The sequence below is a fragment of the Mchenga conophoros genome, linkage group LG1, assembly GCF_057382185.1.
Source record: "Mchenga conophoros isolate Kocher_MC1m ecotype Shallow Benthic linkage group LG1, M_conophoros_male_GT1.1, whole genome shotgun sequence".
NCBI classification, from domain to species: domain Eukaryota; kingdom Metazoa; phylum Chordata; class Actinopteri; order Cichliformes; family Cichlidae; genus Mchenga; species Mchenga conophoros.
In genome coordinates, this window is record NC_140526.1 from 11,066,876 (window position 1) to 11,093,160 (window position 26,285).

General features: G+C 38.4%; 1 protein-coding gene across 13 annotated transcripts in view; it reads right to left on the bottom strand.

Annotated features, from left to right (window-relative positions):
• Nucleotides 1-3,322: 3,322 nt before the first annotated feature.
• The window catches only part of celf6 (CUGBP Elav-like family member 6), a 158,747-nt gene continuing 135,784 nt past the window's right edge, over nucleotides 3,323-26,285 (bottom strand). For 11 of the 13 annotated variants that reach the window (XM_085256205.1, XM_085256146.1, XM_085256121.1 and 8 more), the window contains 3 exons: nucleotides 23,567-23,710; nucleotides 17,212-17,361; nucleotides 3,323-10,786 (listed from right to left, as the gene is read on the bottom strand). In XM_085256205.1, the coding sequence (XP_085112331.1) occupies nucleotides 17,234-17,361; nucleotides 23,567-23,710 (272 nt within the window). In that variant the 3' untranslated portion in view covers nucleotides 3,323-10,786; nucleotides 17,212-17,233. Of the gene's footprint in view, nucleotides 10,787-13,089; nucleotides 13,170-17,211; nucleotides 17,362-23,566; nucleotides 23,711-26,285 lie in introns of all 13 variants that reach the window. The other 2 variants (XR_014889607.1, XM_085256137.1) reach the window with 2 other exon arrangements.

Consider the following 26,285-nt stretch of genomic DNA (forward strand, 5'->3'; position numbering starts at 1 on the left):
GTGCTCTGTTGAGCAAGCGAGGTTTGTTCATTTGTCTCCCTTACTTCCTCACATTGCTTACATTTTTCTCCCAAACATAAATTTTGAACTTTGTATGTTAACTCATATTTTCCAGGACTTTATCTGGACATTTAACAAACAGACTTAGCTGTTGTTGTTGGCCTTCTCAGGCTGCTCTCGGAAAACAAACTGAGAAAACTGTTAAAATAATCAATGTAATCAATGTTTAACTATAGCAGTAAAATAATTTCCTTTCTCGACACTACCAACCTATTAATGTAAAAGAAAACTGTAAAAGTATAGATACGAATACATTACTCTTGGTTTAAAAGCTTCCTTTGATTCAGGAGAGATCACATGGACATGTGAGTAAATTATTTTAATGATGTTTTCGTGGAAAGCATTGTAGACAGAAGGCAAGTTTCCACCTTATATCTCCAACTTAAATCTCTTTTGTCTCCACCTTCGCCATGTCTCCCACTGCAGCTCTCTCTTTAATTATCTCCCTTTTCAATCCCAGCATCTTCAAGTCTCATCAATGCTTCTTAATTTCCATCAATAACGCTGCAGCCTAAGCTCTTCACACCTGTCCAGTCGCCATGGCAACCTCACCTCTAACAACAAAGAGCTCTGTAAGACATGGCATGCTGTATTCCCCTTGATTAGATATTGATTACGCTTTTGTAATACATAATAGGATCAAAGGGATTGTGCAGCTTTGCTTGCCCAGGTCTTCTTCACACTTTCAGTTAGTTTTAATCTTTTGTTATTTAAGAATCTGCATGTTAAGAGGGATGCAGCTGAAACTTGCCACACTTAGTCACAGCCAATGAGAGCCTCATTCAGAGGCTTGTAGATGCACGAAGAAAAAGAGGGAGAACAAATGTAAAACTACAATTTAAAAAGTGTTGACAACAGATTCAGCTTTCTGGGTGGCATAACTTGTGCCTAGTGTTTGCAGCATGTCTCCCATTAAGGGACATGCTAATAGGCCCATTGGAGTGTGCAGAGGCTCCTGGATGGTTGAGTGTCCCTAATGGATGCATTGATAGATTAATGGACGATAAAAGTCAGATGCTAAATGCATGGTAAGTGACAAGAGATAAGTCAATATGGTAAATATTTGTGTAGGGCATAGTTAAGACGTTGAAAGGCTGTTATTCACAATTACCTGCATATAAGCCTTTCCTTGGTATAATGTGACACATGACATAGATTTAAAAGCTTTTGAAAGTAATGGTCTGGAGTGCTTTTCTGTAAATTACATATTAGTGTCAGCTGCAAAACACACATGACGGAATTGTTTCAATTTATCATAAATCCATTAATTTTGTTTTAATGACATGTCCCACATGAGGAAAAAGGGCAGTCTTTTTTATCTTAAGCTTTAACTGTAGTTTAAGGTGCATTTTGAAAAAAATAAATAAAAAGAACAACACAAACAAAAAATAAGCTTTATATATGCAATAGAATTTTGACTGTAATATCTGAAGCGTTGTTGTCATTCTTCGGTAAACTGCAAGAAAAAAAAATCCCGAACTGCATGTGCTGTCTGAAATAGCCAATTCAGTTGTACAAACTGCACTTCTCACTTATAGTGCATTTATTGATGTGAATGATGTGATACTCAAATCCTGAAGACACTTGCTTGAGGACACTAGAAAGATCGAGGCTAATCTTTTTAGCACCCGTTTTTTTTCTTATCTGTGCTTTTGCTGTCAGCAACGATATTTGAGCTTCATAAGACCACCCCATCTCAATCAGAATCACCAATAAAGTAAATACACAGAAGAAACACTCCAGCCAGACAGGAGGAGGTTGTGTGTTTGTCAAATTTACACTGAAGACTTAGAAGGATACAAGGCTGAGAGAAGTGCAAAAAACGATTTTTCTCTTTCCGTACTGAGAGAGAAGGGCAGTCAGAATTGAGGATAAACCAAAGAACTGCAAAGAGCCATGTTTGGAACAATCTGACCTTTTTTTTACAACTCAAACAAGGATAAAGACAACAAAACGTAATAACTTTCCCCTATCCAATCCATACTTCATGATTATCCCTCACTCCAAAACATTGGGGGAAAAAAATGGAACTGTCAAAAGGGTCTTGTTGTTCCATTTTCTTTCCCTTGGCCCCCCTCCTGGAGACAAACAAACAAACCCCTGTTAGCACATTTCATCAGCTTTAGGGGTTACAGAACAGATTGAGTATCGACAACGGTGGCTGTCGAGGCTTATGGCTCAAAGGCAACAGTGGAGGAAAATCTCAGGGGTAGGAGATGCAATCGAAAGGACCAAAATAATTCAGCAGGACTCACTCAAGGAACAATCCAGTTTGTCATGTGGAATCATGGAGTGTCTGCTGCACAATGAGTGCAAGTCCCTGGAGAATCAGCACGGGAGTCAGCATGTGAAAAGCCAAGAGTTAGTGCCCCAACTGGCCACTCTTTGCCTTTTTATCACCTGCAAATTTAGCAACCATAAATCTGTTTCCACATGAATGCTACTGCACAGACACAGCAAAGAGACCTATAAACAAGAAATGATGTTCGGTGTCATGGGATGGTTTGGTCATTGATGGCCCCTTGGGTGTCGTACTCTTTTCTAGGAACAATTACTGTCACAAAGTTTTGACGTTTTCCTTCTGCTGTGATGGACAGTTGTGGCTGCTGGAAATTGCTGAACCATGTTGATCTGCAAAGATCTATAGTCCACTGGGGGGTTCAAGTTAGTTGCAATATTGTGTGGTATTTTCATTTCATTGTTATAGGTTCTGAGGCACCTGGTGACTGCTGGGTAACTCTGACAGAGGAGGGGCCTCTGAGCCATAGAATGGACCCTGGCCATATTCTTTGTCAATAAAAAAAAGTAGCATGAGAAAAGCCTCTGATTAATGGAATGACCACCTGCTTCTTATTCACAGATGATAACTGGTACCACAAATTGCACCTGATTTTGTTTCTACTGTAACAACTCCATAAGACAAGGACTGAATATCCATTTCCTTTTAATCAATTCACAATTTATTCCTCTCCCTATTCCAATCTCCCTTTCATTTATTATGCATTATTCGCCCTTTTTAAAACGATTTTCTACTAACCGTCTCATCTAATTTGGTATTCGGATATGGTTAGTGCTGTTAGCTCAATTAATACAATGACATGTCCTAAATGCATTCTCTCCACAATCCAAGTGACAAGACGACACCGAACACTTCACATCTTTGCAAACGGGGTCATGCATTCACATCATGCTAGATCCAAACATTTAGGAGTTATTTAATCGGGCTATGTATATGGATAAAAAAGACAAAGGAGCCTCAGTCTTCTACAGGACTGTGCTTTATTTTAGTCTAAGCAGAATATAATGAACTAGAGAACTACAGAGTTCAGGAGCACTATGGGAAATATCATCCTGAATCAGGGAAACGGACCAGAGCCAATGCTAATTCAAATTACATCTCTGTTTCAAACGAAAAGAAAGAAAACAGTAACTCAGATTGTTCAAGACAAAAAAAACCAACAAAATAAATGAGTTTTTTTTTTCATTCACTGTAAATTTAAATACTTAAATAGATTGTGAGTTTTTATGGCAATGAATAACAACAGTGAAATTAGACTGTGAAGCTGGGAATGCAATGATTCATGGTAAAAATCTTCATGGTGCAAAATTGCCTATGACTAAATACGAACACTTTAAAGGCTCTCATTTGAATGCTTGATTGGAGCAAACTTCTCAGTTATCTGAGTTTGTTTACATTTTGGTCCTTGTAACCAATGGAAATGGTAATGGATGACCGCATCCTTATTTGTGTCAGAATGAGCTTGAGGCAAAACTGATTCTGGCAGAGTGTTTGTTTCGAAGAACATTTGGCATCCCCAGAATACAGCGTGTCTGACCACTGTTCACAGGTAGTACTGTCAGAGAGAACAGGCTGGGTTTAAGGCAGAATTTCCTCCTCGCATAACAAACCAAAAAACTGGAGAAAAGCAGCGTGATCTACTTTTGGCACAATGTCTTCAGTGGATGGTGTCACATCAGATAACAACCTGTGGAAGAACTGTCCCATGAACAAAAAAAGATATGAAAATCAGGTCAATAAATGCAATTAACCCTTCAAAATACAAGGCAAGAAAAGGACATAGAGAGAACTTCATTACAGGAAAGCAACAATGGCTTAAACATAATGACATATGGCAGCATAAGTCCCCAAAACAATCTGATGGCAAAGTTTGATTTTTTTTTCTTAAAACAACAAAAGGTCCAAAAAATAAAATTGCGTTTGAACATACAATTCTGATCCTTTTAACCTCAGTTGTGCAAAGAACCCTTTTTTCTGAATCCACAAAACCAGTACCATCAATCATCCTTTTACAGTGCAGTTTGCTAATTCTTGTATTGATGTAAGAGCTTTCATTGAACAAAATCTCTTTGAACTTTCCAATCCACAAGGGATTTTACACAGGGATTGTGCAGCCAAAAAAATTAAATGGAAAAAAAAGAACAATGATCAAAGCACATCTGAATAAACCTCATGACAATGGGTCTATCCCAGCTTCAACCGATAATAACAAAACAAAAGAGAGAAAATAAAGACGTATTTTCAAACATGAGTATAAAATCCCATTTCTGAACATCCGTGCTTCACTCTACAAGAAATAAAATCATTTTATCTTCTGTTTTTGATAAATTATTTCATAGGTTCCTTTTCTTAGTTTCACTGAAATATATTAACTATTCTTTCTTTTTTTCTGTTTGAACATGATCTATTGTACGGCCTATAAAGAATGTTTAACAGAATTGAAAAATAAGCTATATTGTATGTACAGGTGTAATGCAGCTGTGTGGTCAGGAGAGCAGTGTCAGACTGGGTCAAGCAAGCAGGGGGTTCTGCTGGGATCAACATAGTTCTCTTGTTTGTCCCCTTCCTCTAAACTCAACCTAACTGTGTTCGTATATTTTAAACCATGTGTATTAAATGTTTGATTCCAAAATGGTTTATGTACATGTTGAACACACTGTAACCTGGAGTTTTATTTTCTAAAACTAGCGTCTTAAATGCTGTAAAGCCTCAACTTTTACTTCCAAAGAATTTAAAAAAGAGTGGTGCTGGCTGATGGTTTTTTTCACACTGTCAAGCGGAAAGCATGCAGATGGATGAACTCTACTGTCAGTGTCATATCTGTTCATCAGCCCCAACTGGACTAATCCAATTACGGCACAGGCAATCTTTCTTCTGTCAGAAAAATCATGACATGTCGGTGTACACAGAATCTTAATTACCGGATCACTTCAGGGCCATGGCTTAGGTTTGACACTAAGTCAAATACTCTCTAAGCCTTGGCCAGACACTTAGAGTTGTAGGATGCATGTTCACAGCCCAAACCGAAGGGGCTTATAAGGACTAAAACTCTCCTAAATCCCTGCACTGCTGTGGATACATTTTATATTGACATCATTGTCCCACAGAGTTGGACTTCTCAACACAAGTTGCTGTACACCCTTCCTCTGTTTTTTTGTATTTTATAGTCTATTTACATTAAGAAATTAAAAAAAGTCTTTGTCTTCATTTCTTTCAGACATGTTTCTGAACATAATTTCATACCTTCAGCAAACCACTGTGCAGTGTTGGGTTGATAATGGCATCTTTTGTGTTTCTTTGTTTCTCTTTGAATGGGATGGTAATACTATAAATCCAAAGCACAATATTAGGTGGTTCATCAGCCCTTCTGCTGGCTCAGGACACCCCACAGTGACAAGTGATCGTACAGCTTCTGCTGTCCTCATATTTATCTACTCAAATGCCTTCAGGATAAGGGGTAAGGCAAGGCTCTGAACCTCTCCACTAATCATGACATCATAGTCCCTGATGCCCTGAGTATTGGGAGTGATTTTGTGGAGTTTCAGTTAAGCACACAGCACCCCCACCACCCAGTGCCTGCTTCCACTATTTCCATTGCTACCTTTTTCAATACAAAATCTCATTTCCACAGCAAACCCTCACTGCGTTAAACCAAGATGCTGAAAAAGCTTTCTCCCAAAGCAGCTATTAAATGAGAAGCATTAATTTCTTCCCTCCTGTCCAACAGGTTCCTTTAATTATCGCTCCACTTTCAGTCAATTACATTTCACTTCCTTTCCTTGACAATCACTGCTATTTTAGGGTGAGTGTTATGCACCCAGGGGTGGGAGATTCATTCTCAAACAGACTTGTGCTCTGCCCTGCCATTGGCTGGGAACCTCTAAGGATACATGCTCCTTAAGCAGACAGATCTTGTGAAAAGTGGTGTAGTGGCAACTGAGGAAAGGGGCTTACTTCATACTATATAACCTCCAAATTTTTAGGTGCATAAGCCAGAGGCAAATGGTTTAAATGCTCACAAAGAACTGACTATACCTAAGTATTACTTTTGCTCATCACTGATTGAAAAATGGCAAATAAAGGCAGTGCAGTATGAGAAGATAGAGAAGATATGCTTTACCTCTTTGGAGATATTTATACTTTTTCATGTTCACATATATATTTTTTCTTTTGCCTAGCATGCTAAATATTATATTCTAAGAACTTATTCAAATCTTATGTATTTCTTTTGGCAAAAACGCTTAGTTGCATTTTCTTTTTGTAAGCTGGACGGCAAATATCAAATCACAGTTTGGCAACAGCTTGGTAGTGTGCCTGCTGGGTTGACATTTGTCTGTGATTTTAGAGGTGAAACATAGCCTCAGTCTGCTCTTGTCTCCAGTCCAGGCTAAGGGCAAATCAGGCAAGAGCCTCTTTAATAAATGGGTAATGAGAAGATCTATTTTCTTTCTATTTTTTTCCTCATTTTGGTAGTTTCAGTGCAATTCTAGTGTTTCACAGCTATTTCTGCTTTTAATGCACAACACTTCAGCAACATTCTCCCTGGAGTGTAAATGTAATAGGAGCACCCGTTTTAAAAATGTTGAAGTACTGATTTCACATTGCCTAATTTAGCCCTGGCATAGCAGATATGCTACATGATCGCTGCACTGTTAGCCAAGCAGACAGCAGGATACTAGGCTAGGCTGAGTTTTGGCTCACTGGGGACTCAACCTGCCATTAGTAGTGGGAACTAGTACAGCATCTGGTATAAGACAGAAAAGATTACAGGATCAACCATGCAAGGTTCGTGTTGGAAATGTATTCTAGAGATGGCCAAGACAAGCAGAGGATATTGCATTGCTCATGGAACATTAGATTTCCCATTGATTAGTTCAGCTTCACTTAAATAATGAGCATAAATGGTTTGTAGAACATGGCTTTGTTTTTACTTACTTCACATTAATTCACAAAGCTCCTTCTATCAGTAACACATGTCAAATGAAATGACAGAGGGAGGGCTGGGTTTTATCTTACAGTATTTAAAGGCAATCCTTAAGAAGTCCTTAAGAGCTGATATATATTCAACCATACCTCATTCAACCATCTATATAGATTATATATATATATCTATATATATCTATATCTATATCTATATATATAGATATATATATATATATGAATGAGGCTATAACTTGCAGGCATCATCTTCTGAGATGCAGTGTTGCTGCTGAAAGAAAATTCACAACAACAGGCCTCACTGCAGCTGAACAGTAACAGAATTGAGGATTTCTAGTAAAAAATGTTGGATTTGACCCAGTTTTAAGCAACTATTGCTGCAATGTTTGTGATAGAAAACAAAAACTAAATCAATTTTGCTACCTGCCCTTCTCTTTTAGTTTTTGGTCAAATTACTCTGGAACATTAAAACCTTGCTATGATATGGAAGGTTTTATCCCTCATCCTGCATTGCCTCTTCGGTAAATTCGGCTACATTATTGGTGCCAGGTCAGCTGTCACCAGCCTTGCCAGGGAGTAGGCGCAAACATAATTCTCCCTAATCTTCCTTCTGTCATCCATGTGCATGCAGGGGACCATCTCTCCCGTCATTTGGTCCAAGTGATTATCCCAGTGATTTTTCACTTGGTTGCTGCTAATGTATAGAGGCTGATGATTACAGTGTGATTAGGGAGAAAGGTGAAATAGCATGTCTAATGTGGTGCAAGAGATAATTGAAGGGTAGTGAGCACAGGCATTAGGTAGGTTCGAAAATGCTGCTCCAACGGGAGAGCCGCTAAACAATTGTGCCGTGATTTAGAAAGGCATGGCTGCTCTAAGGACGGGAGAAAAGGAAGTGCTACGTGGAATGTTAATATCAAGGGCTGAAATTAGTACCTTCAGCTTTTTTTTAAGTGGCAAAGGCAGTATATTAAAAACTATGAAATCTGCTGGCAGATTTAATCAGTCCCTTCTTTAGTGATTTGGACCAATTCTGGTCTGATTTTCTAGTTCAACAAAAAAGAGGGAGAAGAAGACTCTCATTACTTAACATGAGCTCGTTGGACTGGTGCCTAAAGTATTAACTTGAGGTCCTACTTGACTGTTTAATCTGCTTTTGAAAGCATATAACACAGATTATGATTAGATTATGTATACTGTTTGCCACCAGAGCTTGATTAGGGTTTCTATTTTTTTTTGGTTAAATCATGTGGCATCACCTACCAGCATCAGCTTTAAGGATCTCGGTGTGATGAGTTCTTGACTTCCCCTCTTCTCCCCACTCTCTCCTTGCTTCTGTCTAGCCTTGCCAGCTGTCAGTGCTTAGAGGGCTGGAATATGGATTTGAGCTGGTGTTCGGCGGAGAAAATTGGGAAGTGCTCGTGGTGACTGAAACAGCATCGCTCCTCCCCCTAGACTCACTCGAAACATATTGATCTGGTTTTAGAGAGGAGCCTGCTTCCAGAGCTGTAAATTGTTAAAAAACAGAGGCTACAGGACTCTAAATCAAGACACGACACTACTGGAGTGCCTGGCATCAGTGTCAGTGTAGCTAAAGATGAGTTGAATGATTTTAAGAGTGACTGTTAGAATTATCTTAGATCGAGGCCATTAAGCTCTACTTTTTTTTTTACCATGGACTTTATGAATAATGTGTACATTACGCAGGTCAGGGAGCATGTTAACAGTGGAATTAACATTACACAGGTAAATGTGCTCTAAAAGCCGGCACTCCTTTCCTGCAATACAGAAGTAAATTGAATTCATCTTTAGAGAAATTTGCCAACAGACAAGAATGAATTTTTCTCAGTCTAGAGTTTTGCAGCAGCTTCAGTGGACACACACATATCCTTGACATGTCATTCAAATTTGTGGCTGCTTATGATGGGCATACTTTGTTTTTTTGAGAGAATGCTGATACCACAAGAGCCAATTCATTACTAAACCAAATACATTCTGCTGGCAGTTACAATAGCTATCACTTTTTTCTCCTTCCCTCTTTACTCTTTCGGTCATGACCATCCATTTGTCCATCTCACTTTTAATCATCTCCTTTTAGAAGTTTGTGGCTTCATATTTCACACTTCATGTAGCAATACAAAAAGGCCAACAACAAAAAAAAAAAGACACCCCATGTCCATTTTACTTGGTCTTTACAGTGGATTGTCGCTTGAACACAAAGGCCAGTGAAGCCTTAAACATCTGCACCCCGTCCAGCACAGACATCAGTAAAGTCAGTCTTTTTTTTCTTCTTATTCTTTTGTTTTCTTCCAGAAGATCATCTCCATATCTGTCAGAGAGTGCGGTGACTTGTACATAATGATGAGCGCGATATCCAGTGGCTGATACGTTAACATCCAAGAGAAAGAGAGTTGTTGCGTTTAGGGGCAGATGAATGCTTCCCCCCACACCATCCCACCCCTCTTTTGCCCCATTTTCATTACAACTTCAAGTATTTTTTTAAACAACAGCAAAAGTTAGCAAATCTACACTTTTTTTTTTCTAGTCTACTCTACTACTCTACAACCTGGTGCTAAATCAGCATCCAGAGCAAAAGATCAGCCCCTATACTACGTTTCCATGTCTTTTTTTATACATTATTTCCATGTTCTTTTATTCATACTTACAGTAGGCCACTGGATATTGATTTAATGTTTTTGTTTTTTTGTTTTTTTACTACGAGTAAATTGTAATACTTGCAGCTACAAGGTATGAGTTTTTAAATATATATTTATATATTTATATATTTATATTCTTTTAAAAAGCGTTTAGTCCTTTGGTCCCTATTTCCTAAGGAATGATGCATGTAAATTATCCTGGATTCTCCACTTTTCTCCTTTTCTTCTTGTTTTCTTCTTCGATCCAGAGCTTGCCCTGTCACAGAGCACAACACCTGTGTAGGCACAAAAACCAAAATGGCAGCAGGCTGGTGTGTGTGTTTGTATGTTTTGTGTGTGTGTGTGCGCACACGCATGAGTTTGCTTCAGTTCTTGTGTTGGCATTTGCACTTATTTATACATGTACAAAGTTTTTTTTTTCCTTTTTTTTTCTTTAAGTGTAGCATTTTTGAAATGTGTATGTTTGATTTGTTTTCTGTGTTTATCTATATCCTGTGTCAGTATGCATGCTTTGAGCATAATGAGTCTATAAAGGTTTTTTTTTTTCCATCATGTCTAAAAAACAGCAGCAAAAAGTTGGTCTCTGCAAAAAATCTTCTTCCACAGACGCCAAAGCAAAAGAGGAAAAAAAGAGGCATTTGCGAAGAAAAACGAAAATAAATAAACAAACAAAAAAACCCGACAACTCTGGGATCCTTCTCTCAGTCACCCAATCTTTCAGCGGCTTTCCAGGAGGATCAAGGGACCACCCTTCCTTCATGATATGTAGCAGAGCAAGAAGTCTTTGTACTTTTACTGCACTTGTGGAAATAAGGTGTTGTGGCCCTTCATCCTGTGACACAGAGAAAGAGAGAAAGGAAGAGAAAAAGACAGGAGAGAATAAGGAGAGTGGATTCAGTGGGGCTGTGGCAAACATGCTCAGGGTTGCTGGCTCCTGGTTATCACACAGACTGACAGGCACAGCCAACAGCATGAGAAACAGACGGGGAAGAGGAAAAAAAAAGAGGAGCGTGTCAATCACAACCAGAAATAAGTGGGCTAGAGGTGGGGTGGGAAATTTGTGTTTTAACCATATGGAACAGACATCTACACTGTGACAGCACTAATCCAGCGAAGGCCTAATTTAAACTGACTGCATCTCCCTGATTGGAAAAAAAAAGTTGCCCGAGATGTTGCTGCCATTCATCTTTTTGTTAATTCATTACAAACAGGCTACAAAGGAACAAGAAGGAAACATAAAGAAAACGAGACAAGTGTGTGTGCAAGTTCTAATATTGCAATAATTAGAATCACGTAATAACTGACAGTTGTCCATTATGAAAAAGATACATATTTCAAGAACTAACCTCTAATTAGGATAGCATGAAAAACAACTCCCTTGCCTTTGTGCTGGATTGATATGCTGCACTGTTACTAAATGTGTCTGTGCTGTCGAGCTTTGGGTTGATAAAAGATCTAGTTTACAGCCTATCATCCCTAATATGTTGTGAGCTATGATGTGGGTGAAGAAAGGCTATGAAATCACAGCAAATCACTCTCTGAGAGTGAACATGAAAGGGTCTGACTTTGTGACGAGAACATGCGCCCAGACGCTCTTTGTTCTACCTTTCCATTCCTGTAAATGAGCTTGTTACCATTTCATAATAGATCTGCTTTTTAGATGGGGGAGCAGCGATTCAAACTTATTTCTTATGTGTGCCAAAGCGAGCCCGGCCATTAGCAACATAAAGCACTAACAGTCCCAATTACAGATGCCCTATTTTATAAGCCATTCGCAATTCTCCCTATACATGTAGCTGAGTAGAAACACACAGTGGCTTTCAAATTGATCATTTTTTTCCCCAAGTAAACAGCTTCTTTGAAAACATCACAACTGTTTCATGCAGTAACTTTGTCCAGTAACAAAGAATTCCTTTCTTTCTTTTCCCTTCACAAGCTTTTAGTCCTAATATTATGCCTCCGCACACCACCACCTACTTGGATGGCTCCATAAATGACACCTGGCAGTTAGGAGGCATAGCTGATGCCAGAAAAACCTTATGCCCCCTGGCGTGCCTGGCTAGACACCCCCTGAGTTCACTGGATAGACTAAGGTTGGGAGAGTCACCTGCAGGGCTTCTGAAATAATAGGGTAGAATGTGCTCAATGAAAACTACTAACGCTTATCAGTCTTGGCCTTGAGGGTTGGAAACAAACTCACTTGCAAAGAAAGGACCTTTTCACTATTAATTTGTATGCTGCTTTTTTGTACACAGAGCAAAAATTGTACTACATACAAGCAGCAAAACCGAATACCTAAATTATGCGGAGCTAGAATCACACTAAAAATATAACAAGCAACAGGCAGCCACAAATAATCAATCCAGGTATTTGTATTTCATTCTATCTTTTGTACCCTACTTACACCTCTCTGTACAGTATGGTGTATGGTGGACGGATTTTGGGTACGCGGGTCTGTAGTGCCGCCAGCAGCTTTTCTATCACTGTGTAATTGGTTTGCACCCTCATAAATAAATAAATGGGAAGTGATTCTCGTGTTAGGCAAACAAAACAATCTTGCTGAAGTACTCCCTGTGCAGATGGAAGTAGACTGTCAACATTTGCCTGTGCTCTCTGTGTGAACGTTAGAGATTTAATTGGCTTCACAAACATAGGGTCATCTTGGCCATCTCTCAACTAAACAGCTGTCGAACAGAGAGAGAAATAGGTCCTTTTTGAAAATAAGTAGACTTAAAGAATAAAAGTTTTCTGGAAGAAAAAACGCTTCGTGATGTGAATGTGAAGAGATAGAGAAATCGAAAATACAGTACATCCATACACATGAACCCCACAAGAGAAAGTAAAACATCACAAGGGCACACATTACAATAGCACAAAGGGTTAAAGGCCACTTCCAATTATAATCAACCAACAAGTCAGCACGTCAGTTACAGGTACCAGCCATGAAAGGCATCGATTACTGCACTCCACAAACTGCCAATATACAATATACAGTATATATAAATATATATAAAAGTAGGGCAGAATATAAAGAGAGAGTTTAGAGATATCAATCAACGCCACGTCATGCAACGCAGTCACAGGCCCACCACATGACGTCATCCAAAAGAAAATGACACCATGGGTTCAACTTACAGCTGAGGGAACTTGGCCCCATGACAGGTGTGGGGGTGTGTGGCTATAGCGGAGAAAGGCCACCTCACACTGTGATTGGCCTTGTCAGGTTGCCAGGTTGGTAAGGGTGCAAAAGAAGGAAAGAAACAATGGGATTTTCTTTTCCTCAAGTCAGAATTCAAAGCACCCCATCTATTTGTTCCATACTCACTTATTCTGCCTGACAAATCAAATGAGGTCATTATAGTTATTACCATAAAACTGAAAAAAAAAAGACAAGTAAAACAGAAATAACAGAGCAAATAATCTTCAGTGCAGCACAGAAAAAAGCCTCTGTGTACTTTAGTGTGGTGGTGAAATATTATTGGGTTGACAACATCTGCAGGTTAAAGGTTTGAATTGATGTTTTTATATTCGCAAAGATAACCCTTACGGCAAAAATGCATATTTCAGAAACTTGTCCTGTCTACAGTAATTGGATTTGCCTTGCATTGTTTGCTATGAGGGTACAGTGAGTGCTTCAGGTTTTTTGCATTAAGTTTATCTTTAAGACACAGAATGCAATTTCAGAGTAGCAGGGCTCCTGAGACCAGAAAAGGAGAATGCTGTCTGATCGTGTTTTTAATTCAACTTCAAAGCAAAAATTTTCAGTGTTACAGAAAAAAGGCCTTCTGAAGTTATCTACATATTAAAGTTTTTACCTATAAGGAACACACACATGCACACACAGAAAATCATCATTCAAGTTTCATCAAAGTTTTTCATCATAATAACGCATTAGGGTTGGAATTTAGAAAATTAAACAGTTGAACTTCATTTACTTTAAGCCCAACAAGCCAATGTACTCTCTCCTGCTATAAATAAATGCTTGTGCAATAATTTAAAAGAACATACCTAGAAAATATACACTTTGTTTTTATCGGCCATGATTTTTAGGAATCTATTAACCTAATTGCTCAAATTGACTTCAAAAAGTTAATGCATTTATTTCCTTAATATTTCAATGCTTATTATTGGTCTGTCTATTAGTTTAAAACAACCAAAGTGGTGTAATTACATAAGCAAAACACAAAGATGGCACAATGACAGAGGGATACATTGAAAAAACAAGTACGCACACATACTGATTAAGTGACATAATGTCATTATGGGAAACGTGTTTGCTTGGAGCCATTCTGAAAATATTTCAATGACTGTCATGTCATTCAGTGCTGTTGTATTTTCCATTTGCTCCTAAATCAAATTCACTCACTCCTTTTCTCTTCTTATGGTATCTTCTTAATTAGCGAGGATAGCTCTATTCAAATTATATCAGAGAACTGATAAAGGGAGCTGTATCAGTATAGGATACCACCTTCTATGAATGCTTTTTAGTAGAATAGAATAGAATACCAGAATAGAATACGTGCCTGTGTAATTGTAATACAAAAGTTTCCAGGCAATTAGTTTACGATGTATTTATATTGTCTTTTCACTGACAACTGTAGTTTGTATTAGATAATTATTTGAGACTAGATGCACTAATCTAACTTTTTCCAGGTACAATAGGTATCACCCAATACAGCAGTCCTATCTAAAATAAAGAACTTTATTCCACCTAATTTTCTTTTAATTAAAATGTAACAAATAAATGTATGTCATTTTACTGACTTTATGACCATGGATTAATTTGCACTAGTCTAGTTTCAGCAAGAGTTATTAGACTGTTGCACGCTAGTTTCTCCTAATCTCAGGACAGTACATTACACCTCTGTAAATGCAATAAAAGCTTTCCAATAAGTGTAAAATCAAATATAACAAGACAGAGAGAGACTGAAAAGCTTAAAGCATTCTTATTAAGGATTGGCAGTCATGTAAACACATTTGACTACAGTTTACATTGAAGTAAAAGCCAACCTTCAAACTTCAAACCTTTGGTTGTTAGGTTCCTCAATGTTATATAACCTCCTATGTTTGTAACTATTGCCATTCTGCTGAAAAGGGGAATAATGAACACAGGCTAATAGAGGACTGAACTGAATAGATGAGCCTCACAGATCTGCTTGTTGTGACTAATACCTGATCCAGACTTTCAGTCAGGATTGGCCCAGTACCCAATTTAAATATCAGATCGATGCATCCCTATATGTTACAATGGAGAATTATTCTATTGAGGCATGTTGCTACCTTAAGCAATCTGTATTTTTATTGATTTTTATTGAAGCTCTCACATTTTAAGGTACCTAATAGGGAGCTGTTGACAGAAGATTTCTTGCGGCAGATACACTAAGTGTGAAGACAGTGGCACAATTTTTTTTTTTTACATTTTGCCTCTATACACAAACACAGTGGACCTAAAATCAAAAAATGAGGTGTGTTTTCAAAACAAACTAACATATACTTTAATAAAAGTATTGTTTGTAATACTTGGATAAAACTTGGACATTATCAAATTCTGTGTTTCCTTCCTTGAGATGCTCTGCCAGGCCTTTAATAATTTCAATGGCCTCTTTCACTTCCAGTGACAATGACGCTCTAGACCTTTTATTGGGAGTTCAAGTTACCAAGTGGAAGTTCGGCACTTATAATCAACTACACAAATACTTAATTTTTTATGCAATAGCAGGAGAATAGGCCTCATCTGGCCAAGTGTTTGTCAATCAGCTGTCTTTTGAGCCTTTGAAATTGGGGGACTATGTAAAAGAATGTCATAACAGTGTTACTATGCATGCAACTATGCATCCGTGTTGTTGTGGAAGCATTAAAAATGACATTTCCATGTATGTTAATTTAATAATAAAATATACAACACTATTTTCACTTCATAAAACATCTCTATAACCCTTGGTTACAACTAAATAGTTACAATAGAGCAGGATTAAGCTAAAAAACAAAAACGATATCTTAGATTAATAATTGTTTATAAGTACAAGTCTTTGAGTGAACAAAGGCTTTTACATTATGGTTGTCCCATACATGCTGATGGCATGAATCACTGATATCTATGGATATATAGAAAGGCCAGTTTTCTGTATCCTTTAACACTGAACACAGTGTTGCATTCTAGTGCACCAAATGCAGAATGCCACAATGGGACTGACAAATACTGATAAATATAGAGCACAAACATTTAAACATGCTGCACTTACTCTTAATACTCATTAGATGTCTGAATTGACTGTATAATTTTTTTTCTTCGATAAAGGATCAGCTTGTATATTGCCAAATAGCTGACATAAGTCTAACGCTATTTGAGGAGATAAATTATTGCTTTTGGAAATTTGTTGCTAAACAACTTGTATCGATTTCCAGTGGAGTATCCAGTAGACAGGTAATTATGCACAGCTAGGTATTGATGATGTCATTTATTTGCCCTAAAGCATCCTGCAGGTCCAAGTTAGGCTAGGCTAGACTAGACTCCCAGAAGTAGACATAAAACAAATCTGTGCAGCAGGGAAACCTGGCAGAAATCACCAGAGGTTTTTGTGAAAAGGTCCTGTAAAATCTAGAAACATTGACACTTCTTGATTATCTTGATTATAGAACTATGTTTTTCTGACTGTAAGTAGTTGACACATTTTGTGGACTAATTTGTCTGGCATATAGATGACTCTGTAAATTTCAGTATTTTATTCAATGATGGGATTTTTATTTGGTGGAATAACGGAAGGTTGAGAGTTTATTTTCTTTTTGCGCATCTCAGTACAATAACCCCCCTGTAAAAAGCAGCCCACACTTTCACATTTTTTAATATTTGAAATGAGCAGAGAAATTCACAAAAGCGAGCTTGGGAAATGTTATTGTGTAGCTCATTTCATTACATTCGCAGTTCTTTATTTATACAATTTTTTAATTCATTTCTGCATTTCTGCATTGAAAGTATACAGTATTACTTTATAGTTGCTCAGATAATAAGTTTGAATTTTAGGAGCAATCAACATTTTCATTAGAAGTTACAATGAGATTTGCAGGAGTAAGTTCACAAACATTCTAGTCTTCTGTATTGTGTCCTATGTACTGCACTGATAATATTGTAAATTCAATTCAATTTTGTATAGCGCCAAATCACAACAGGAGTTACCTCAAGGCGCATCCATACCTTTTTCAAGTGAAGTAAAACGCTTTTGAATGGCATGGGACATTATAGCATGGGTGTTACTGTACCTGGGTATGAATAGCAGACGAGTCAGTAAGGTCGGTTGGCATCTTTTGGCCGCTTTAGCTGCACCTTCAGCCTCTTCATGCCTATCTGAAAGCCATTCATGGCCTGGATAGCGGCTTGAGCACTGGATGGGTTATCAAAACTCACAAAGCCTGGGACAAGTACACAGAACAGGAGAGAGATGGGGGCAGAAAATGGGAAAATGAAAAAAGAAGGAAGGAAGAAAGAAGAATAGGGAATATGAGAGAGACATGAAAAAGAGAAAGGGATCGGTTAAGGAACAAAGAGGAAGACAGGTGAGATGAAAGAAGCAAGAGAAGGAAAAAATACCCTTTTTAACTCCCAACAATGGCAAAACAATAGGTCTTTGTTTTCGCTTTTCAGGCGATTAATTGAAAATCTCCGAATTAAAAAAGAAGATTAAACAAAATACCAGAAAGGCTAATAACGTAATAACACAGATATAAAAAAAGCAAAGGAGTACCATTAGAAATTGGGTGTTCAACTTGAACAGAGAACAAAAAAGAAAAAAAAGGTGTTCAGAGATATGAAAGAGAGAAAAGGAGTCTTGTATTATGTGTAACGCAAATGTTGCGCCTGTAAAAGTAAACTGTGTGTTGAGCCATACAACTACACCAGTGGTGTGTGTGTGTCTGTGTGCATGTGTATACATATTTTCATGTATGTGACTGGATCTAAGTAAGGAGCAAAGGGCATCGGGGACGTGACGAGATGCTAGGAGCAAGGTGTATAGGACGGAGGTGCCTGCTGCTCTGAGTTATCACCTGGGTGTCGAGGCGGAATGAGCCCACAGCTTTCCACACTGGGACTCCTTGCCTGGTCTTATCAGACACCTATGTGATTGACGGCCGGAATTTTCCGCCTGCCAACTGATTTGATCACACTGCTATGGGTCCAATTTAATTTGGGGGGAGAGGGCAGGCTTTTGTCAGTACGGGTGAGATAAGGCTGCTGCTTTTACAAACCCTTTAAACAAACTGAGCAGGGAAGGGCCTGTCAGTTGGTAGTGATCCCCCTCCCAATCCTACAAACACATCCATGCCTACACTATCCCTGGCTTTAATGAATCTCCATACCTCACATTTACATCCACATGCCAAATAGGTGATAGGATTCTAGGGGTCAAAGTAAAGTATAAAAGGACAAAGACTACCCTGCAAACTCTTGAATTCAGGCACATAAAATAAACAAGGATAAACAATATTTGAGTGTGCTCCTGATTTAAACTGTTTTCTTGAGGTTGATGTTTCATTCCTGTGATGTGGCATGGAGTGTGTGTTGCAGTACAACTCAAACCCCAAACACTTCTACCGCTTGAAGTACAGTTCTTCCCACAACCATCCATATCAGCAGAATGCTGCAAGCTTTGTAATGTTATACATTTCTAATAAAAACACACATTGAGGAGCAACAGGGAAAATCTAAGTCGAGGTGCCAGGTTGAACAGATTAGATTACTGCAGGAGTGAAGTCTTACATTCCCCCCCTACCCCCCACCCACCCAAAATACTGAGATGACCAGTAGACTCACACACAGTTGTGGCGTGCAGTATGCAGTAATGATTTTTTGGTAAATTTGTTTATTTGCTTATTTGCTGTGATGATTAGTTTATGTTCTTAGGTACTGACAAACTATCTATATGTCCTTTTATTGAACATATAACATAGCTGTTTATGGATGTAAATGTACTATATGTGCACTTTCGAAGCAAACAACAAACATGCAGAGGCAACTCGTCTTGATTTAAAAATAGAAAAGAGGTATTAAAAGGCAAAATAAAATGGCAAAAAACAAACATGTAGAAAGGGTAAGATGTTTCCGGTGTTCTCTAGGTTAGCTGCATCTCCTTGTTTTCATTTTTGCACCGTATTTAACGTGCTTCCTGTGCGTATGTGTTACGCCATTCTGAGAAGACCTTTTGAAATGTATTTTTAAGCTAATTCCGCCTAATTCCACTTAACAAGGTAAGCTTTGATCACTTTTTAAAAGTCAACAGCGAGTGACTGAATGCAGAGGATTAAGACTAATTTTGTATCAGAGCCCAGGGTTAAAACCAAACATAATAATAACCATAATAATAATATAGCTCTTCATCAGTGGATATATATGGAGTTTACAGATTACCCTTAATATATGTTTTATTAATTTCTGAGACTCAATAATTCATTAATGATTTAAAAAAAGCTTGGTAAAATTATGTATTTTATAGTTAACAATTATACCAAAGTATATTACAAAAGACTGCACATGCAACTGTAGCATGCATCTGTTGCGATTTCTTGTCATCTTATTGTTTTAATTGTTTTGAGGTGAAATATTCCATCTCACCTGCACAAGTGTTTAATATCACACCACATCGCACATTGATATCCATTTTTTCATACTGCAAATAAATGCACTAAACTAAATAGACTAAATTTACAGTTATAAATCCCTTACGAGTATACTGTTCCAGGTTACATCCTTTAGAAGTAAGCATATTCTTTGAGTGTGCCTCCAGTGACCTCCTTTTTTATCACATTCAAATTCTCAAGCTTCTCTGTAAACACTTGGGTAAGAGGACGATCTGTGATTATCTTCTCACAATATGCCAAAACAAAAAAATAAGGTAACACATGCATACATATGGTATTTCTGTTCATTTGCTTACAAGTAGCCTTCTGCCCTGACGAGCACTTGGAGAGAAAAAAAAAACCAGGAAAAAATCTTGGCTAACTAAATGTCATCTTACAGACTGCTTTATTTAAATGTTACATATATAAATAATTAGCCTGCCAAAATTTGAATACACACCACAGTGCTTTGAACATTTTCTGTTTAATTAACAGTAAGGTCACCTAGTTTAGATGAGCGCTTCTTATTTGGTAGCCACTGTAATTGTGCTTTGCATAATTAGATAGCTAAGTATATTTTCTTCTTCATTCAATAGACTTTATCAGACAATCAATCTATTCACTGTGATACAGCTGTGTACAGTGTGTAGATGCACATATAATGTATTTACACATTTCCAATCATTAACCACACTATCAAGACTAAACTCACACATTTTTAAGATTAAGTGTTCCAAGTTCTTAGATGCATAATAACGTATCTCCCCTAATGCACAGCATCTTCTGCCTAATTTGTTAATGTCCTACAAAAGAGCCTTGGGGCTCCTGCTATAAAAAGGAGGGAGAAATTACTTTTTTTTAAAAAGCCACAAAAGAATCATGGGTTGAATTGATATTTTTCAGCTAAAATCTTAATTACTTGCTATGAAAAAGAAGCTGGGGAGGCTGATGAAGTTGCCGCCCCTTTGTCCTTCTCCCTTGTTGACTGACAGATAGTGATAGTGAGAGGCATATGTTTATAGGAGAAGACACACAGGGAGCTAGTCTAACAAAGAGGGAGAGATGAGAGAAGAGAGGAAAGAGGAGGAAGCCTCACAGACATGCCATGGTGAAGTGAAACTGAAAGAAAGCCAATGCTGGAAATCTCTCTCTCTCTCTCTGTCTCTCTTGCTCTCTTTCTCTCTCTCTCTTTCCCTGTCTCCTGAGTGCTGCTGTCCAACTGAATCAACAGCAAGGCCCACACCAGTCTATTATTATCTCTTTAAGCCCATGGATTCCACCTGCACCGCCTCCACCCTGATGAACTGGTTTGCTGTGTGGGAGGCGAGAGAGGCAAGCGAGGGGTGGCATGATGCTGCTGGGTTGCCCAGCTGGAGGATTGCGGGAGTCTGGGAAAATGCTTTTCTCTTGGGTAAAGGAGGCTTGTAATTGTAGGAAGGGGAAATAGATACTAATTGTCACGATCCTGGGTCTTAGGACCCAGTGTTTTGAGTTTTAGTTCATTTTGATGTTTATAGTATGTTAAGCTCATCAGGTCTCCTATGTTCATTTGCTTATTAGTTCCCTCTTGTGTTTTCAACCCCTGTGAAGTCTCCCTTGCCCTTCGTGTGTTTCATGTCTGTTGTCTTATGTTGTCATGTCTGCCTCTCATGTTTCCTGTTTCATTTTGGAGAGATCTCGTGTTTTTATATTATGGATTATGTTTTGAGTCCTTTGTGGTACTGTTTCGTGTTTCCCTAGATCTGTTATGGTTATCTTAGGTTTTGCTCTTTGGCTTTGTCATATGGCTTCCCTGTGTTCCATGTTATGTCTCCCCTGTTGCTGTTAAGTTTGCATGTTTAGAATTCAGTCAGTGTGTTTCCTGTTTTACTTTGTAGGTCCATGCCTCATGTGAGTGTTTCTAGTTTTGCGTCTCTGTCTCGTCCAGCCTGATTGCTCCCCTTCTGTGTCTCATTCCCTCGTTATCCCTCTGTGTATTTAAGCCTTGTGTTTCTCTTTGTCAGTGTCGTAGTCTCCATCATAGCTGTGTGATTTTTCCCTGTGGCTCCCTGTGCTTTAGTTTTCCCAGTTTAGTTTATTTTGTATTGTTTTTCGTGTCCCACTCCACGCCAGCAATAAAGCTGTGTTTTTTGAGTTTACCTTTTGTCTCTGTGAGTTCGCGTTTGGGTCCTCTCCTGCCTGCCACACAGCCGAAACATGACACTAATTGTCTCAGTAATGGTGTGATAGAGAGGGTGATGAGCAATGTTGGGCAAGTTACTTTGAAAAAGTAATTAATTATAGTTACTAGTTATTTCTTCAAAAAAGTAACTGAGTTAGTAACTGAGTTACAAGATTCTAAAAGTAATTAGTTACTTGAAAAGTAACCATTGCGTTACTTTAAAAAAAACAAAAAAAACAGTTTAACCCTCTGGGGTCCAGGGTATAATTGGCCATTTTTAACTACTTTTGATGTTTCCTCTACATTTCACCTTTAAAAACGATTTACTTTGCCTTGTTTGGTATCATCAGCACAACCTCATGTGTCTGAATTTACAGCTATGTTTTCATTTTTACATACTGTATTAACACAATTGATCTAAAACATAAAATCAGTGTAGAAAAAGTTAAAATTTTACTGTAACAACCACAAACATGTTTAATGAATCATATTTCATAACTTGAAATGCAAATATAAATTGACAATTTTAAAATGATATGCACAAGTTTTGCAAACAATACAGTTATTTGCAGCCATTTACCTTTTACCCCTTTTTAAATAACCATTTCAAACTATTTACGCAACAATCACATGTTCTGCATTAAATAAGATGCCACACAAATTATTTGTGCCACTCCAAAAATATCTGTCCACTATAAAGGAGAACATCATAGCCTGACCTGCACAGCCTGCAGGTCTGACAGCAGCAGGTGTATCACTCCTGTTTCTACCTGGAGACAGTGGTCGCCTCATTGTTCTGACACACAACACAAAACTATCCACAACACTACACACTAACTACACAAGACAACACATTAACTACACATTCCAAACACGCTAAACGTCACAAATCTCTCCCATCTTAAAACTCGCTCTCTCTCTCTCTGTTGTCTTTCTTTCTCTCTCTCTCTCTCTCTCTCTCTCTCGCCATCACTCCTAAAACTTCCCCCTCTTCCTAAACAACCAAATGTCCTGTTGCCGTATCATTTTTTGATTGGTTGAAATGGTGCATTTTTCCACCAACACGAACGGGCTGTTTTTTATTTTAGTTTTTTGGTCATAAGCAGAGAGTGCTTGCTAGCTCTATCCTTAGACAGTAAACGTGACGAAAGTATTCAGAAAAAAAACACCGCTTATTTATTTTTTATCATGACTCTGGTTTTAGTTGCCCTCTTAGCACAATTTAAAAACTGGTATATATCACTTTATTGCTTTGTCATCTTGAAGTGGTCATGTGATTGGCTTACCACGACTACTATATTCTTCCTCAGCCAAACAGCAGCACTCATGCCATTGTTTTCCCCCCTTAGCTCCAGGTGTTGTGCCAAAAAGTCATCGTTTGCCAGAAAGTGATTGCCGTCCGCGGGAGCTTGTAACGCTGTTATTCCCATCACTGATGACACGTAATGTTGTGATCAACAGTGTGATGGATACATGTGTGAATGAAATGCCAGCTGTGGAGAGACACTTGGGTCAGTGGCTAGCTCACCAATTCTAGTGAGCTTTTGGCTTTTCTATTACTAAGACCACTATCTTTTTATGTCTGTGTGGTAGACTCAGGGAGCACTGTTCCTTGATCTCCCTCTCTGCTCCCCTGTGCAGTGGCATGTAACGACACTTTTAAAATGTTAATTGCAGCTTGATTAGTTCAGACAGTGGGAATAAAAGCAAAAGCATACACTAATTGCAGGGAAGCAACAAGAGAAATGAGAATATTACCAAACACAGCCACCTTGCAACATTCATTTCATTGGATCATTGGAATTCTTTTTCCCTTCTCTTCATAAGTGATTTTTGACTCACCGAAACATTTGCTCTGATTAGTCGCTCGGTCCACAAACACTTTGGCGGAGATGACGTTGCCAAAAGGTAGGAACATTTGCATGAGCTCAGCGTCTCCAAACTCCTGGGGCAGGTGATAAATAAACAGGTTGCAACCTTCTGGCCCTGGTGATGAGAGAAAGACAACAGAAGGGTTATGTGGGAGTGTAATGTGCCCGGTGAGAGAAAGACTGACCATAATAACATGGGTGGAAAAAAATAACTATAAGGCAGTCTTGACAATAATCCAGTAATGCAGGAACCTTGGAAGCACTTCACTCTGTTTATTTTATCGGTGGCACAAATATTGGCTTTGTTAAACCTGGTTATTGTGGCATTTGCGGCGTACACAAAGCCTAATCCCATTTTTTCTAGTGTTATAAGGTCAAACTGTATGTTCAGGTTGTTTTTGTGGTTTCCATTTGAATCTTTCTAAGAGCCCCATTTCATACAATAACTGCATAAAGAGGGGACACTTCACTGAATCAGATTATAACGGTTAAATTTGACTTTTGTGTGAGTACATGTGCTGAAAATAGCAACACACAGACAGGTAGAAGCAAAAATCGGAGAATGAAAAGAAAAGAAAATAGCCAGATTTAACAACATAACCCCAAAAGAAGTTGAATTAAAGTAAAAGACTTAGACAGCTATACTGGGAAAAGTGAAGCACTGAGACACAGAAAAACAGAGAAGAGACAGAGCACACATTAAGACATAAGCCAAGTTTTTGCCCCAATTACTGTGTGACAGTAGGACTGTGTTCCAATCTCTCTCCATCCTTCACACTCATCCAACCAGCTGCCACATATTGTACAGGCCAATCTGGATAAAGGAAGGAATGAACTGGAAAGAGAGTGAGAGAGGGAGCCATGGACACATAGAAAGAAAGAGAAATGTGATGGACTCGGGGACAGTAAGCTTGCAGCTGGCTGCCTGGCTAGGTTTCTTCCCTGTCTCATTGCTCAGGGTGATAGCATGACGAGATGAGACTTGGTCTGGTGAGAAGGCTGATAAGAGGGCTGCAGTGGTGGCTGGCTGCAGTGCTACTATGCCTCGTTGAGATAGAGAACACACACACACATATATTGGTTGACAGAGTGAGAATTTTTTTAAGCAGTTATACACTGTATCTCAGTTCTCTCTGTACAGATTTAGGTGCTTCACATAATGTTCACATTAAATTCTTGCTTGCTTGAAAAGCTTTTTGTTTGAAAGAATAAAATACTAGTGCATGAGGACTTTTTTCACATTTGCCTTACAAATATAATCCCCCGTTGTTTTTGTTATAATCAACTTCAGTATGCTACTGCATGAGCATGTAACTAATGAATCTTTATGTTATAAAGAATACACTTAAACATTAAGGCCTTTTTTTATGCTTTAGCACTACGAAGTGAAGATTAATTGCACAATGCACCGACTAGAGAATAATGGCACCATCAGGATTTACACTTGTTTCATACGAGCCTGGCTCTTACTCTGCCATTCTTTCTAGCACTAGGTACAAAATCTCCTCTGAAAGTAAAGGTTAACTGTGCACAAAACAGGAAGGTGATAGCACATTTATTTTACCCAGAACAATTGAAGTACCTCTACCTGGCAACAGAAAAACAGCCAAGTTGTCTGAAGGTGGCAAAGTAGGTATATAGAGAGGGATATAGGAAGCGCAAACTTCACATTCACTTCATAGAGAGAGCTATGGGACTTCAGTTGGTAATATTTCGGCTAGATCAGTGGGTAACAAAACATGCCAGATTATTAGCTTAAGAAAAATGAGTGTTTTAAAATAGAGAGCAAGTATCTGTGACAGCAGATAAAGGTGGCGGTGTGTCTGTGCCTTGGTGTCTATGTTGTTCTTCGTGTCCAAAGTATAAGATGATGATAAAAAGGAACATGCCAGTCTCCTGTGGTGATCTAATACTCCTTAGTACTGTCTCATACACAGTTTCTAAAGGTTCACATTCCAAGGATGCCTAATAAAGTACTCCACGATCCAAGACACCAGAGTAACATTAGAATGTGTGGCAATCACCTAGGTGTTTGAATGGTGGATTAGGTATATGATGGAGAAGTTGGGGGTGTCCAGTAAAGACCTAACTAGTGCCTTCATGATGCTATATAAATAAAATGCTATAACCTGTAGCCACTGACTTCCAAGGGCCATAAATTTGAGGTGTGGTTGCTTCTGGGTTACTGGCCATCAGTGTTTTCATTTTGAAACTATTGGTAAAACAACTGGGACATGGAGCCATGGACATGTTGATGTTCCCATCTACTGTTTGATGGCTAGGCATGTAACCAGTCACTTTCCTCATTCCTCTCCAGACCTCCCTGGTGTCACTCTGCTTGTCCCTCTTCAGGTTCAGGGGAGTAGTGTTGTAAAATAAGGAACGGCTTCAATTGACGTCACTTAAAGCATTATTGTTTAGGCTGAACAATAGGAGTTAGTTGTCATTTCACACTGATGTTTTGCACACAATTGGTAGTTAAAGATGCATTAAGTGTTATGTAGGTACCAGGTGTTTGGATAAGTATGTGGAACTAATCGATATCATGTTGGTAATACTGAAAATCAATGATATTTCTAGAGAAACATATACCACAAAATAAACCACTTTAACGTTCTAATTTTGTCAGATTGATGCACCAAACTCTGGAATATAAAACAAAACAACAACAACAACAAATCTCTTGTTTT